This window comes from Lissotriton helveticus, chromosome 3_2, assembly GCF_964261635.1.
Source record: "Lissotriton helveticus chromosome 3_2, aLisHel1.1, whole genome shotgun sequence".
Lineage (NCBI taxonomy): Eukaryota > Metazoa > Chordata > Amphibia > Caudata > Salamandridae > Lissotriton > Lissotriton helveticus.
This window is the reverse complement of record NC_136062.1, coordinates 272852655-272868749: the sequence shown is the minus strand read 5'-3', so window position 1 is coordinate 272868749 and position 16095 is coordinate 272852655. Positions and strand designations below refer to the sequence as shown.

At 49.0% G+C, this 16095-nt stretch overlaps 1 protein-coding gene across 6 annotated transcripts in view; it reads left to right on the top strand.

Moving 5' to 3' along the window:
* The window catches only part of HERC1 (HECT and RLD domain containing E3 ubiquitin protein ligase family member 1), a 2088313-nt gene that overhangs the window by 211765 nt on the left and 1860453 nt on the right, over positions 1 to 16095 (top strand). For all 6 annotated transcript variants that reach the window (XM_078685198.1, XM_078685199.1, XM_078685195.1 and 3 more), the window contains exon 19: positions 7425 to 7598. In XM_078685198.1, coding sequence (XP_078541324.1) covers positions 7425 to 7598 — 174 coding nt within the window. The remainder of the gene's footprint in view (positions 1 to 7424; positions 7599 to 16095) is intronic.

The following is a 16095-nucleotide window of genomic DNA, read 5'->3' as shown; positions in this document are numbered from 1 at the left end:
CCACAAAGTCGGTATACGCCTGCAGGTGGAACAGATTTGTGGCATGGTGCACAGCAAAGGCTGTGGATCCACTCTCTGCCCCCCTTTCCGAGGTTCTCCTCTTCCTTCTTTCTCTTGCCCAGCAGGGCTCTGCTCTGGGCACTGTCAAGGGCTACCTTTCTGCCCTTTCTGCCTTCTTAAGGCTCCCTGATCAGCCTTCTTTGTTCAAGTCCCCTATTATAAATCGATTTCTTAAGGGCATCACGCACATGTTCCCTCCTGTTCCCTTCGTGATGCCCCAGTGGGACTTGAACCTTGTTCTTACCTTCCTGATGTGCGCTCCCTTTGAGCCGCTTCACAACTGTCCTCTTCGTCTTCTGACTCTAAAGACTGCTTTCCTGGTTGCCATCACCTCTGCCAGGAGAGTGAGTGAGCTCCAGGCCCTTTCCTGTACTCCACCTTTCCTTTCTGTCCATCCGGACAAGGTTGTGTTGCGTACCAAGCCATCTTTCCTGCCCAAGGTTGTCTCAGCCTTCCACATCGGGCAGTCCATCACCTTGCCAACCTTCTTTCCGCCTCCGCATCCCTCTAAAGAGGAAGAGCGGCTCCACCGTCTGGACCCAAAACGTGCGCTCTCCTTCTATTTGGATCGCACACGCCAGTTCCGGGTGGATGACCAACTCTTTGTTGGCTACGTGGGTGCTAAGAAGGGTAAGGCAGTGCACAAGAGGACCATCTCCCGGTGGATCATCTTGTGTATCCAGGCATGTTACTCCATGGCTAAGAAGGAGCCCCCTGTTGGGTTGAGGGCTCATTCCACTCGGGGCACGGCGACTACAACTGCCCTGGGTCGGGGAGTGCCCTTACAGGACATTTGCCAGGCAGCTACGTGGGTCTCGCTGCACACGTTCGCACGACACTACTGCCTGGACAGTCAAGTCCGGAGGGATGGCTTCTTTGGCCGTTCCGTCCTCCAGGACTTTCTGGTGTGATTATTGGTTCGCAGACCCACCACCGGGGTTGGTATTGCTGGGGTATCTATTCTAAGGTAAGGAATCTATCACTAACGTGTCTCTTTCAGATGCACAAGTTACTACTTGTGTAACGATATATCTGTAAGAGACATTAGTTAGTGATAGATTCCTTACCGACCCACCCATCCTCCCCGTTCTGCGAACCGATATCTAGGGTTAAGGTCATCCCCTTTCAGGGCCCTAGTTTCTTGGCACCAGTGTTAGTTCTATCATGGCTCTGCGTATCTGGCGCGGAAAAGCTGTGTATCAGAACTGACGTCAGCGCGCATGGGCGGCGTCTAAGTACTCCGACGACGTCATTCCGGCGCTAACGACGCCGACGACGGACGCGGAGCCGCAGACGACGCCTACCGACGCGCAGGGGTATTGCTACGCAAAAATTTCCGGATCCAGTCTGACGCCTGGGGATATTCTAAGGTAAGGAATCTATCACTAACTAATGTCTCTTACAGATATATCGTTACACAAGTAGTAACTTGTGCTTTTCTCCCTTATGCACTGCCTTAATTCTGTACCGTGTATTTATGCCTATTCATGCTAAACAAACTCATGTGAGCTATTACTGATTGTATTTATTGTGTTTGCTGTGCATCTGACGCCGCAGACGCCGGCGGTTTTTTCTGGATTTCCGTTTTCCTCACGCCACTGTGGTGTAGGTCGCGCGCGCCATTTTGATTCGCGCGTGTCGCCAGAGTGGTTTAATTTTGTTTATTGCATTCTTTTTTTTCGTTATTCTCTTCAGCGTTTTGTTGTACTCGGCGATCCGCTCTGGTCGCCGGAGTCTTCAGCTCCCTAGCAGCCGTGTTGTGGTGCTGGCTTGCGGTGTCTGCGCGTCACCGGCAGAGGGCGCCTGACGGTGCCTCAGATGGGGCGAGCGCGCTTGGGATTCCGCGCATTCCTCGATAGGATCGCATCAGAATTCAGCGCTGCTTTGCCGCGGGAGCCTCTTCTTGTCTGCCTGAACGCCCTGCAGGGGTCTCTAGCTTTGCCGTTAGGCAACTTTCCCGTTTGTTTTTTCACGCCCCTTGAACACCCGATTTTCGGGTTGGTACCTGCTATTAGGCAGTGTTATGCAGATAGCATTTTTAGGGGTCTGTACTTTTTAGGCCTTTGACGCTCTGTTCAAACATCCAGAGGAGTCTGTAGCGCAGTTTCACTGCAAGGACCCATTTAGGCAGACTGCCCACCTAGAGTTCGAACCAGGGCTGATTGGGTCCTAGGCTTTCGGGCATGTTTATTGCGGACACTGTCTGCCCACATTCCGGCTGACACCCAGCCCCCCCTCTGTTGAGGCTTACCTCCTCTTTGGCAATACCTAAGTCAAACAAAGTCGCATACTTACCAATAATGGCGGCTTACCAGGACGAAGTCTATCAAGATGATCAGTGGGAGGAAGATCCTCTTGCGGCGCTTCCCTGAAATGATGCGTTTTACGACGCGGTTGACGAATCCATCCACAAGGCTGTGGAGCAGGCCATGACCCCCCTTGTGGAGTTGCTGTCCCGCAAAATTGACCAAGCTTGCGAAAAGCTGGCCAGAGATGCGCATTCCTCTTCTTCTGGCCCTTCGTCCACTGGTCCTGCCGCGGACCCGCAAGAACCTCCACCCAAATGGGCTAAGGATGCTGGAGTGGATTCCAACGCTTTCTCTTGGCTCAAGTGAGCTTTCCTAGCCCGTCTTGTACCTCCTACAAGTTCCCCTACGACTCCACCGGCAATCCCTTCTACCTCGGCGGGCGAGGATCCAGGAGATCAGGGGGACGGGGACGACTCTCCTGCACAGTCCCGGCCCTGGCTTCCTTCCAAGTTGGCGTCAACCGCTACTGAGATGAACTTGTGTGCAGATATGCTGGACCCGGACAATGTCCTACTCCCGCGCTCCTCTGACTGGGCCCCATCGGAAAAAGTCGCACAGTACGTGGCCAGCAGGATCCGTCGTTCACTCGAGTCTGCAACCCGTAATTGCCTTAGGGCGGAGTGTCCCCGCCCATCGTTGGAAGGGAAGGTAGCCGCCACCCCGGAGATTGACCCCTGAATGGCTACCTTTCTCTAAAAATGTGTTACAGACCCCAAAAGGGCATAGACAGATTGTGGCGGGCCTGTCGAGATACATTGTTGGATGTCCTGGGGCCCGCTACCAAAATCCTGGATATGGCGAAAGAATCGAAGGTATCCGGCTCCCTCATATCCCCGGATCTTCTCTCCTCATGGGCCCAGTGCTTTGTGGTGTTCCTCGGGAACGCCAACTGCGCGATCTCTACTGAACGCCGCAGGTCACTTCTTATTAAGGTTGATCCTAAGCTTGGGGACCTGGCGGACACTCAAGCAGGCCCAGTTGCTGAGGGAGGCCTTTTCAGCAAGCCCTTTATTAAGGAACTAGGCAGGTTCGTAAACACCTTTACCTCCCTGGATAGGGCACAATCTTCCATTCGGAAAGTTTTTCGCCCCCGGGTTTTCCAAGGGGCCGGACGAGGTTGGGGCCGCTCGTCCAGCCGCCCAAATCAGAACAGAGGGTAAGCCTCCAGTCAAGGACAATATCAGGATCAAGCCAGCTTTGGAAATTTCTACCTCACCCGCGGGGCAAAGGCAGAGGTGGCAGAGGAGGAGGCGGAGCCAATTCTTCTGGTGAGTGTTCTCCCTTCTTCCCTGTGGACTTCTGTCACTGGGGATGCTTGGGTCCTACAGACAGTAAGGGGTTTTCGTATAGACTTTCTAGGAACTCCTTTGCCGGTCACTCCTCCCGACTTCTCTGCTTTTCCGAGGCAGATGCTGTCTTGGTGGACCAAGAGGTCCAAGCTCTGCTCGACAAGGGGGCCATAGTAGAGACCCTGCCACACCCCAGGGGTTTCCTCAGCAACCTCTTTCCTGTGGACAAGGTGGATGAGGGTCGGCGTCCGGTCATCAACCTTCGAGTGGCTGGTTTACCGTCATTTCAAAGTGGAGGGAATTCACCTCCTTCGAGACATTCTCCGACCTGGCGACTGAATGGCGCGTCTCGACCTCAAGGACACTTATTTGGCGATTCCCATCTTTCCCCCTCATCGCCGCTTTCTTCAGTTTCCCTGGTGCAGGGAAACTTACAAGTTCACCACCCTTCCTTTCGGGCTGTCTTCCGCACCTTGGTGTTTAACCAAGATTTTGAGAGCTGTGATAGAACGCCTTTGGGCGTCCGGCATGAGACGTATTGTGTATCTAGAGTGATGCTATCCTGTTGATGGCACTGGATCCCGATACCCTGTCTCGTCAGCTGGAAACCGCAGTAGATCTGCTTCAGAACCTAGGGTTCGTAATAAACAAGTCCAAGTCCACCCTAATTCCCTCCCAGAGAGTTGTTTTCCTAGGTTTCTTAATAGACTCTATGGAAGCCACTCTCAGCCTTCCCTCACGCAAGATGACAAAGATTTGCCACGAGATTCGGAGGGCTCTAACCTTGACTCGGATTTCCCTCAGACAGCTTGCTCAGATAGTGGGCCTCCTGTCGGTCTCCATTCAGGTGATCTTTCCTGGTCCGCTCCATTACAGAGCGCTTCAGCGGCTCACCTCCGCAGAGTCCATCCTTATTCCTACAAGGTGTGCCTGACGACTAACACCAGGGAAGAGCTTCAGTTGTGGCTCTCAAGCATGGAAGCCTGGAATGGTGGGCCATTTTCGGGTCCGCGCCGGATATCGTTATAGAGTCTGACGTGAGCAGGTCCGGATGGGGCGCAACATGCGGCGACTTCACCACGGGAGGTGTGTGGTCTCCTTCGGAGCATCATTTACACATAAAAACTGTCTGGAACTTTTGGCAGGTTTGTTCGTGATCAAATGCTGGACAAAGGACTCGGTTCGTTCCTGCGTCCTTCTCAAGATGGACAATGTCTCCACCGTCCAGTATATCAATCACTTGGGTGGCACCCGCTCGAGAGCTCTTTCGGATCTGGCTGCGAATTTCTGGCAGTACTGCTTGGAGCATCAGATCTCGGTCACGGCGGAATATCTGCCGGGCCAGGACAATCAAGTGGTGTATTTCCACTCCCGCCATTTCCACGACCTGAGCCTCTAGAAACTGCATCCGGGAGTGTTTGCGGATCTTCAGAGTCTTTGGGGTCCTTTCTCAGTGGATCTCTTCGCCTCTCGCCTGGATCACCAGCTTCCCCGATTCTAAAGTTGGAGGCCCGGGCCTTTCGGGAGCGGCTGAGAATTTCTTGTCCAAAGCCTGGGTCGGACAGCAATCTCAAACGTTACCGATCCACTTGGAGATGGTGGAGTCGTTGGTGTCTGCGACGGTGTCAATCCCGTGGCAACTGATGTGACCTCCATCTTGAATTTCTTGGCCTCTCTGGCAGAGGATGGTCTTGAATATAGGACCATTAATACCTTCAGATCTGCCATCTCCGCTGGTAATGCCTTGGTGGATGGCTCTCTGGTTGGGGAACACCCTTTGGTTTGCCGCCTTCTTCGGGGTATTCGTCTCTCGCTTCCCCGGAACCTCCTTACTCGGAGTTGTGGGATATTAACAGAGTTTTGAATCTCTTTTAATCTTGGCAGCCCAATAGATTCCTATCCAAGAAAGAACTTTCGGCTAAACTTGCCATGCTGCTGTGCCTGATTTTTTTCAGACTGGTTTCTGATGTCAGAGCACTGGATGTGTCGGGAAGAATTTTTTCTCCCACCCGTGTAACGTTCACCATACGCAGACGCACCAAGTGCAGGACGACTTCTGTCTTCTACCCTGCGTTTCCGGGCTCCCCAAAACTATGTGTAGTTGCTTGCCTCAAAGCGTACGAGGAAATGATGGAGGAGTTGCGGCCTGTGGGGGAACGCCAGTTGCTCATTGCACTCAAAAAACCTCACAAGGCGGTTTCCTTCCCCACAATTGCCCATGGGTCCGTTGGGTCATGCAGGAGGCGGGCATCGATTTACGTATGTTTGGTGCTCATTCTACCAGAGGAGCCATGGCCTCCATAGCTTTTACCCTGTGAGCTCGTCTGGAAGACATTCTGAATGCAGCAGACTGGTCTTCAGACTCCACCTTTAAACGGTTTTACTTCAAGCTGGTTATTGACATGGCTCAGTTGGTGGTGAGCAAGCTTTAAACGAGCATAATCCTCGCCTCCGCTCCTGCCATAGAATTAAAAATTTCCTAGCTAACGTAACGGAAAGTTTCAATTCTATTAAGGACTCGGAGGCGAGGATTATCCCAGCCAGGGTACAACTGTGTTGACTGCTTTCCTCCCACGTATTGGAGTAAGTACTGTGTTTACTTAAGTGTATAATATTGTGATCCTGTGCATATTTTGACATGTTTTCTTCTTAGGGCTAAACCTTAGCCTTTTCTGTCACTTACGCCTTCTTTTGGTTTTCCAGGGGAGTCGATAAAACAAGACTCCTGATGTGATTGTGCTGGCTGACTAAGCGACGAAAGAGGAAGCATGGTCAGAAACCGAGGACTATCAAAACTATAGGGACCTCTGATTGGTGAATTGGATGGGACACTCTGTTATCTATGAACACTCTATTGTTTTGTTGTTTATTCCCTTTGGTTCATGGGAATAGTAGTTGTTTACTACAAAGTGGCTGCTATGCAATAAAATGAGAAAGTAAAGCATAATCCTCGCCTCCGAGTCCTTAATAGAATTGAAACTTTCCGTTACTTTAGCTAGGACATTTTTCATTCACCTACTATCAGTACTGACTCGCTAGAAAAGGGGGCTGATGTTTCAAAGGGTTTCACCCATTCTCTGACTGTGGGGTAATGTGATGGTACATTGGTATATTGGGAAAGATTCTTATGAAACCAGCCATTTTACCTATCTGTAAAAGAATTAAACTTAGCCAAAATATCAAATATGATGTTGATATTTCCTGATTCTGTACAGTTAATAAAATAATTAAATAAGACCTACAGCATTCTTGTAAACCCCACATCTTTAGACCAAAGACCACAAAACTGAAAAAAGCAAAAGGAAGAAGAAACTATATTTTAGTGACATCCTTAAACAACAAAACTCAAGCAGAATAATGTTATCCCAGTCTTTCTTGCTGCTACATTGTATAACTAAAGTTACAATGTATTGGCCCCTTCAATAAGAATTAAAAATGACTTTCACTCTCCTTTTCCTTTCTTTTAATGGCATTTAGTTTGTGGTTGTGCAGGTGTTGTTTCAGTGTTGATATGTTTACACTGGTGAGGGCTATTTTTTTAATCAATTATTATAGGTTTAAACCTAAAACAGGAAAGCCTATCTATAATTCATACAGATTTTAAATAAATATTTTTTGTAATAAAATTGGTTTTATGTACAAATTGACATTGTTGCTTGCTAGTGTGTGTTTCATGCATTTTACGCCAACCAAATGGAATATTTGATCACTTCTTCAAGTAAAAGAATGAGTAGCCTGAGAAAAATGTTTTATTACTTCTTTGCAGATAAGTGCATGAGTTGCCTGCTGGAAGTTGCTCTTTCTTGCAACGAAGAACAGAAACCATTTGATTTTACATTGCGACCCGAAGTTGCTGTCTTTGTTGATTTAGCATTAGGATCTACAAAGGAACCAGCCCATAGTCTGTGGCTCAGTATGCAAGATTATGCCCTTAGTAAAGGTAATAAAATATGCATTATTTTATCTTTGTGTCTGTTTTAACAGTGTGCATGCTTTCCAACTAGTGGCATTAATGCATTACAGAGAAGGGGTGGGGAAAGTCTACTTTTCGCCATTTAAAGTCATAGGTTAAGAGTTGAGCGATTTTAGCTATGGTATCATATTGACCCATGAGCAGGCTATTTTAAAGGTTGGATATTATTTTGTAAGTGAAGATTGTGTTCTTGGCTGAAAGCCTTGTTTGAAGTAGGTGTCCCATATTGGTCTAAATAGCAGCAAATGTGCATTGGGTTGGGTGCGCTTTGGCATGAGACAAACATGTGCCCTTCCTCTGCCTCCTACCTCCTCCTGCTCTTTCTCCCGATCTACTGCTTGGAAGTTGCCCTAGCTTCCCCTGGTCAGAACAAAAGCAGCCTATTGGGTGGATGGGTATTCTCCTTTCCACAAGTATGCAGGGCCATTACTTCAGACATTTGGTTCTTGCAGAATGTGGAAAGGGAGTAGGACCTACTTTTCCAGCAACACCCTTCTCCCTTACCCCTCTCAACCGATGCACTCCCCCCAGACTACCTATGTGCCCTACAGCAGTAATTTCTAGCATTGCCCTAAAAGGACGCAGGGGAGTTGGTCCCAGAGCATTATTGAGGAAAAGGGTGCTACTCAGTACTTCCTAGTTCCCAAATAGGACAACAGTTTTAGTCCGATCCTAGACCTCAGGGTTCTGAACTGGTTCCTCAAAAAGGAAAATTTAAAGATGGGGTCTCTCTCTCAGGTTCTAGTGGTAGTGGAAGCAGAAGATCGACTGGTGCTGTTGACCTGCACGATGCCTGTTTCCAGATCCCTATCCTGCAGTCCCAGAAGGAAGCAACATTGCTTCACTGTTGGATCCAAACACTACTAGTTTGGGGTATCCGTTTGCCCTCATTTCCACAACTCAAGTCTCACAAAGGTGATGGCGGTGGTTGTAGCCCTCTCAGAATGGTGGGAATTCCAGTGTTACCATACATGGACAACTGGCTCATCAAGGCCAGCTCTCCAGAGATTGTGTCTCGCACATGCAGACGAGAGCTTCATTGCTGTTCGATCTCATCAACTCAATTAAGTCTCATGTGGTGCCCTCTGAATGCATTCTGTTCATAGGGACTGTATTGGACACCACATAGCTGTGCTTTCCTGAGCCTTGGAGGGTTCAAGATATTCAGGCTATGATTCCGATATTTCAGATTGGAGTGATCATACCAGTCCTGACTTTGTTGCTGCGCCTGCTCGGTCTGCTAGCCTCCTGCATTCTCTTAGTCACCTATGTACTCTGGCACATTATGGCCCTCCAGTGATGCCTCTGTAGGTAGTGGTTCCAATATAACAGAAATCTCCATAACTGTATCCAAATGTCCAGGGACACTATATTGGACATACAGTAGTGGTGTATGGAAGTCACCCTGTCCCAGGGTAAGCAGTTTCAAACACCCCCACCGTTGACAGCAGTTATTACAGATGCCTCCATTATAGAGCGGGGAGCTAATCTGGAGAAATTGGAGATCAGAGGTATCTGTTATTCAGAAGAACACATGTTGCATATCAATCTGTTAAAACTATAGCTCTTAAGGTCTTCCACCCGTCCCTTTGCTGCCACTCTGTCAGATCTTGACAGACAATACAACTGCAATGTGGTACATCAACAAGCAAAGGGGAGTAGGATTGCCTTTCCTCTGTTGAGATGCTCTGTGGCTCTTGTCCTGGCTCAGGATAATGGTGTCTACGTGATAGCAAATCATATGTCCGGAGCGCTCAGTGTATGAGTGGTGTCTACACCCAGAGGTAGTCCAGTGCATTTTGCAGCTCTGGTATACTCCTCAGGTGGACCTCTCTGCCACTAACGACAATGCTCACTGCACAAAATTCTTTGCCCTCCAGTATCCTCTGCAGGGAGCATTGAAGGAAGCTTTTAGCTTGAGATGGAACTTACCACTTTTATATGTTTGCTCCCATGTCCTTGATTCCCTGTCTTTTGAGGAAGATTCACCTCAAATGAACCCAAGTAATCCTGATAGCCCGGACTCGCCATGTAGCATGTCATATGCAGACCTCATTCATCTCTCCCAATTCCCACCGCTCCATCTCCCTCACAGAGTAGACCTCCTCTCACAATCACAGAGGCAGATTCTGCACCCCAACCTCTGAGCCTCCATCTCCATGCCTGGAGTTTGAGTGGGGTAACCTGATATAGATTTCCTTGCCTCCTGAAGTGGTGAATGTTATTTTTTTGTTCCTGTAGGCACTCCACCAAGATGGTGTACTCAAGCATATGGGGAGATTTGTCAAGTGGTGTGCAGATAACCAAGTAGATCCTCTTAAGGCCCATCTGTCGGACACCCCACATTTTGCCCTCTCTCCTAGTTGGCCTTCTTCTCCTTACCTGATAAGCCGTATCATTTCAAGTCACCCATTGTTATTTTCCTAAAGGGGCTTACAAACAAACTTCCCCCAACTCCTTCATAATGCCACGATGGAATCTCAAACTTGTTCTTTCTTTTGTAATATGTTCTTCTTTTGAACCGTTACACAGTTATCCGTTGCAGCAGCTTGCTTTCAAATACTTTTTAATTGCTGTCACTTCAACTAGGCATTAACAAGGAATCAACTAGGCTTGTAAACGAGTTAGAAGCATTGAGTAAAAATCACCCATTCACCTCAGTGCCAACAAGTTGGTACTAAGAACCAGTGCTGCTTTCCTGCCAAGAGTAGTTTCCCCCTTCCTCGTAGGACAATTCATCACCCGGCCAGCTTTCTTCCATCTGCCTCATTCACCAAAAGAAGTAAGACTACATCGGCTTGGACAAGACGTGAATTCTGGCTGGACTCCCAGCTTTTCGCTGTTTATATGGAGAAGATGAAAGGCAAGGCAATTAATGAATTTATTGCTGTATGAGATGCACATTGGTGCTGCAGCATAATAGACAGTAATTGCAAATTTTTATAAGCATGTTCTGTTTAAATGTCCTTATGGTCTTTGTTTGTGTCCCCACTTGCAGAAATTGTAAAAGGAGATTTAAAGTGCTAAGTTGACAGTCATCAGTCCTTAAAGTACGAGTGCTGCATCAATTGTTAATTAAAGCGCCCAATGCTTCCTGTTAAAATTGAAGAGAGCACAAAACAGAAATTTAGGTGTGGGAAGCACCTTAACATAGCTTAACCATGCCCTCATTCAGTGCTTACAATACAAGAACAGTAAATAAACCTGGAAGATGAAAGGCAAGGCAGTGCACAAGAGGACCTTTTCAAGAGGGCTAATACTGTGCATCAAGAAGTACTATGCCTAAGTACACAAGGATCCACCAGAAACTCACTCAACCAGAGCAAAATCTTCTACCTCTGCACTGGCTGGAGGGGTGCTGGAAGCATATATTTGCAAACCGGCTACCTGGGCTTCCCACCACATTTTTGTAAAGCATTACTGTTTAGACTGTGAAGTGAGGAGGGAAGGCCTCTTAGCACGCTCTGTCCTACAGTATTCGTTGGTATAACCAGCCATTTACCCACTTCCTTGTTGAGGATTGCTTGGTGAATCCATTCATAAGGGGAGGAATCTGCAGGTAGAAGTACTCGCCAGAAGAATTTTCTTTTCTTTTGCTAAAGCTCTTTCGGGTGGATACTCTAGCTACACATTTCTCACCAACCAACCAAACCACCCATCTAACTATTGCTTTGCTGATTATCCCACATGTCTTCCTGATATGGTACCCAGCATATTTCAAAATGTTTGCTCGTGTCTTCCTGATGTTAGTCCCATCGGTCTACTTCATAAAAAATGGAAGAAAACTGAAGTCAGCAAGCCAATGGAAGTGCTTTATAGCCCTAGTGAAGTCACAGGGATGCCACATATGGAATTTAAGTGAAGACAGCATCCCTTATTGGTGGTGGAAAGCTGTTAGAGTTTCTAGACTGACACCTGGGATATTCAGAAGGTACAGAATCTGCAGGTAAATAGAGTATCCCCCAGAAAAAGACCTTTAGCCAGAGAGTGAGCCGCCAAGTCCTTCCAGGCCGCTGCAACGTCTCTTTTGGCCACCAATGTGGCTGTCCCCAGAACAGCTTATCATTGCGGGAACCATCAGCCCACCCATCACTCCCAGGAGAAGGGCAAGAGGACCAAGGGGGACAGTCCAACACAGTATGCCAGTTAATTCCGCTACAACCAACTTCTAGTAGTTGGAGAGGATATTACAGGACCAGACCATGTGGTAAAGTCAACTGGGTCCTCCCCACAACGCGGGCATTGAGGGGATGGGAGGAAACCCGCTTTGTAAAGCCTCACAGGAGTAAGATATGCACAGTGAAGAAATTAAATTTGAATGAGACGGAGCCTGGCCGACATGGTTAATACCTTGGGGGCCATCAGCGCGTCACTCCAGCCTTCCTCCTATAATGGGCCAACCCACTGTTCCCATCTGTTCCTAAGGGGTCTAAGTTGGACGGGGTGTTGTTTATCAATGATATGTATAGTTGTGACACCCCCCCATCCCAAGGGTTCCCATGAGGAGCGTAGCTTCCATCTGGCTAAACTGCGGGACTTCAGAGCAATCGAGAATGTGAGGGGTCAAGGCATGGCGTAGTTGAAGGTATCTATAGAATTGGATGGGTTGTAGGGAATATGTTTGCTGCAGCTCCTGGAAGGAGTACAAGTTCCCACCCTTCCAGACGTCTCCCAGGCGAGTGATACCGATGAGGTCCCATTTGTGGAAACCTGTTAGTGTACCAACCTCCCGCTGCCATGTGCCTTGTCAAAGGGGCGTCTGCAAAGTAATATTGCAGTCCCATTGAGTGTGCTGCGGCGCAGAACGCCATGCTAGGAAAGTAGTCCGGGTCACCGTTGGCAAAGTGCGAGAAACTGGTGCTCCATATAACAGAGCCTTGGCCTCGCGGGAACCCGAGGCTCTCCAATTCTAGCCGATAGGCCGGATCCCACCATCCACTATTGAACCAATTGTGGATCACCAGGTGGCGGGTGGCCAGGTAGTCCAGGGAGGGGTTTGTCCGTCCCATTTCCCCATATATCGGTGTAGTTGACAAAGTGGGAGAGCCAGGAGTGGCCATGAGCGTCCCCCAGAGGAAGGTCGCAAGTATACCATTCAGTCTTTAGAACCAACTGCGAGGGAGGTGAAGGGGGATGTTCTGGAGGACGTACAAGAGTGGGGGCAGAATATCCAACTTAAACAGGGCGATACTGCCAAGTTTGTTGAGCCGGAGGGACTGCCACCAACGGAGATCGTCCCTTGTACGCTTGAGTAGCGGGCTGACATTGAGGGTCCAAGTCCGCTCTGGGAGCAGGGCCACCCACAGGCCAAGGTATTTAAAGGAGAGTCTCCGTAATGGAATGCTCGTTTGCCAGTCCACACACTCCTGCGATGCATGGAGGGGTACCAGGTTGGATTTAGCCGGGTTAAGACGCAGACTCAACACTTCCCCAAAAGATTGGAGTATCTGAAGGCATTAGTGGTCCCGATTGGGCCGGATTGGCCAGAAGCAGCAGAACATCGTCCGCATACTGGGAAATCCGGTCCTCATGGGAACCGTGCCAGCGCCACCCCTATATCTGTTCATCCACACGCATGATACAGGCCAAATGCTCTATCGCCAGGGAAAACAGGAGAATGGAGGGCAGGCATCCCTGATGGGTCTCCCTCCTGATGGGTAAGGCATCTGATAGTACCACATTCACAAGGACCCTGGCAGGTGGGCTGGAATACAGGACTTCCATCAGTTTACCGTAGTGAGGACCAAACCCCGCCCTCTCCAGCACACTCCCCAAGTAGCTCCAGTCAACCATATCAAAGGCCTTTTCAAAGTCAAGGATCACTAAGGCTAAATACGGCGTGAGAAGATGACGGTGAGCAAGGGCCACGTGGAGGCGTCTCAGGCAATGGCATGTGCTACGGTATGGCATGAAGCCGCATTGATCAGGGTGTGTGAGGACGCAGATCACCCGTCTCAGCCGGACAGCGAGAATCGTAGCATAGACTTTAATCTCCGTATTAAGGAAGGAAATGGGACGGTAGTTGGAGCATGAGGCTGAGGGAGGGTCCAGTTTAGGTATAACCACATTGGGGGTGGTGTCTGTGACAGAGGGAAAAGTGCCTCTCTCCAGCACCTCCTCAAACCGTGCATGGAGCTTTGGGATCAAAATCTCCTGTAACGCTGCGTAGTATTCCTCTGGCAGCCCGTCCGGGCTGGCAGTCTTGCGGGTAGCCAGGGCCAAGATCGCTTCTCCGATCTCCTCGGGAGTAATGGGATCTTCCAGGGCTTGACTTCTCTCTCTGGGAACCGCGGAAGGGAGACACCCTGTAAAAAGAAGGAGGCAGCAGCCGAGTTGCGTGGGTGATCTGCTGTGTACAGCCCAGCATAGTAGCTTGCAAAGGTCTGTGCAATATCTGCAGGGGTACATGAGACCTGCCCTCGGGGGTCTCAAATCTCAGAGACTATCCAGTTAGCCAGGGGCTGAGCAGCGAGCCAATGAAGTAGTTTACTGTTCTTGTCTTCCCAGCCATAGACTCTGGGCACCAAAAATCGGCAGAGCCTCTTGGCAAATTCGAAGGAGATAGTCCTAATCTCTTCCTGTACTATATGGAGTTGCCTGTGATCAGCTTCTGCGTTTGTCGTGGCTGCTGTCGTTTCTAGGCGGAGGGCTCTGGCCTAAAGCTGGGGGAGATGTTGGTCTTGTGTCCGCCATCTAAGCCTTAGGAACCCCTTGGCGTACCCACAGATTGTGGCCTTACCCGCCTTCCAGAGTTTGCCCTGGAGCTGGACAGTGCCTTCGTTGGTGTCAAAAAGGTGCTTCAGTTCCCCCTCAATCGCACGTTTATAGGAACCATGCGTTCAACCTCCACATAGGGCCCCCAATATGCATCTGTAGTACGGAGTGATCTGAAACGCCTCCCACCAGGATTTGGATCTCTGTAACCGATCTACAGTCTGGGACTGGCATGAAAATGAGGTCAATAAGGGAGTGGGTATTATGGGCAGCCGATACGTGTGTGTACTACACAGTTGTAGGGTGCCCAGTTCATCAAATATCGCAAAGACCCAGTGTGGAGGACCAGTCATCAAGACGCTTGGCCCCTGCTTTCCTATGGGAGGACAGTGAGCCGGTGGCATCTTTAGCAGGCACGGGGACAGCATTGAAGTCACCTCCAATCACCTTCAGACTATGGGGAAGGGAGGAGATTGCCCATACTGTTGCTTGGAGAGTGAAGTCTAGGTTCGCTGGTGGGACATGAATTGTCATCTGATTGATGAGAACATCCCTGAGGGTACCCGTGAGGGCGGCAAAATGACCCAAAGGGTCGTTTACCTTATGGAATGGTGTGAAGGGAAGGGAACGTCACAGGAGTATCTCCATACCACGAACCCCTCTAGTTAACCCACTCCCTGTTGAATCCTGGACATGCTTGCCAGGGCACCCATCTGCAGTAAAAGGACATCTGGGTGGGTCCGCCTTGCATACTTTAAAATCGCTGTCTGTTTAATTGTATATAAGAGTCTGTTAACGTTCCATGAGAGGTCTCTAAGGGGTTCACTCCTGCTAAGAGGTCGCGTCATTGCAGTAGGTGGGTGACATGTGGGGCCAGCAGTCCGGGTTGCCTCGGCATTCCCTCAGGGTAGGCTCTTTGGGCGGCTGAGGACAATCGATTATGGTATTCGGGCTAAACAGGGAAATATCATTAGCAAAGTGCACAGGGTCGCAAGCTTACACAAACTAAATCCGAAGCAGAGAAAACAGTCCCCCCCTCCAGTGCCAAATCAAATGCCCTCCCCATACTTCCCTGCAGTTTAGACATAGGACTGAGGTCGACTAGGTCTCTTCCGAATATATTAGACTTAATTGTGAGTGCCAGCTAGCTCAGAGGTCACTAGAAACTTTATCGAATTCACAAGAAGGGATTCGTTTCTGACAACCGCATAAACATGACAACTTTGTTTCCCAAGAATAAGAAAGCAATCTCTAGAGTCGCGGAAACAAAAGATAGCTATTTTACTCAGTCAATTGTGCATGCTTCGTTTCACCAGAGATACTGAGAAAATAGAGAGACGGGCGTCTTCAATAAAAAGTATTTATTGAACAGTCTTCTGATATGGTTTCTAAGCCATAAGATACCTAAAATGCATAAAATACATACAGTGATAAATAATGACTAAAAGTACTCAACTGGTGCTTCTAAAATACGCCTACCCCGGTGTACCTAACCTAGGTCTAGTACAAGGAAAGAAGAAAGGGCAGTGTAGCTTAGGTTTAGTATTTTTGCCAAGAATCTTATTGCAAGAATTATCTAAGTGTCTAATTAGCTCCGTACCTTGGTTTTAGAATGACAGAGGTCTTGTATCTCTCTCGCAGGACTCGATTTCCCAGCAACCCGCAAGGGTAGCCTGGAAACACTGGAGCTGGATTTCTCGGCTGGAGAAAAGACAGCGTCTATCTGTGCGTCAGCTGGAGGGTCGGCTTC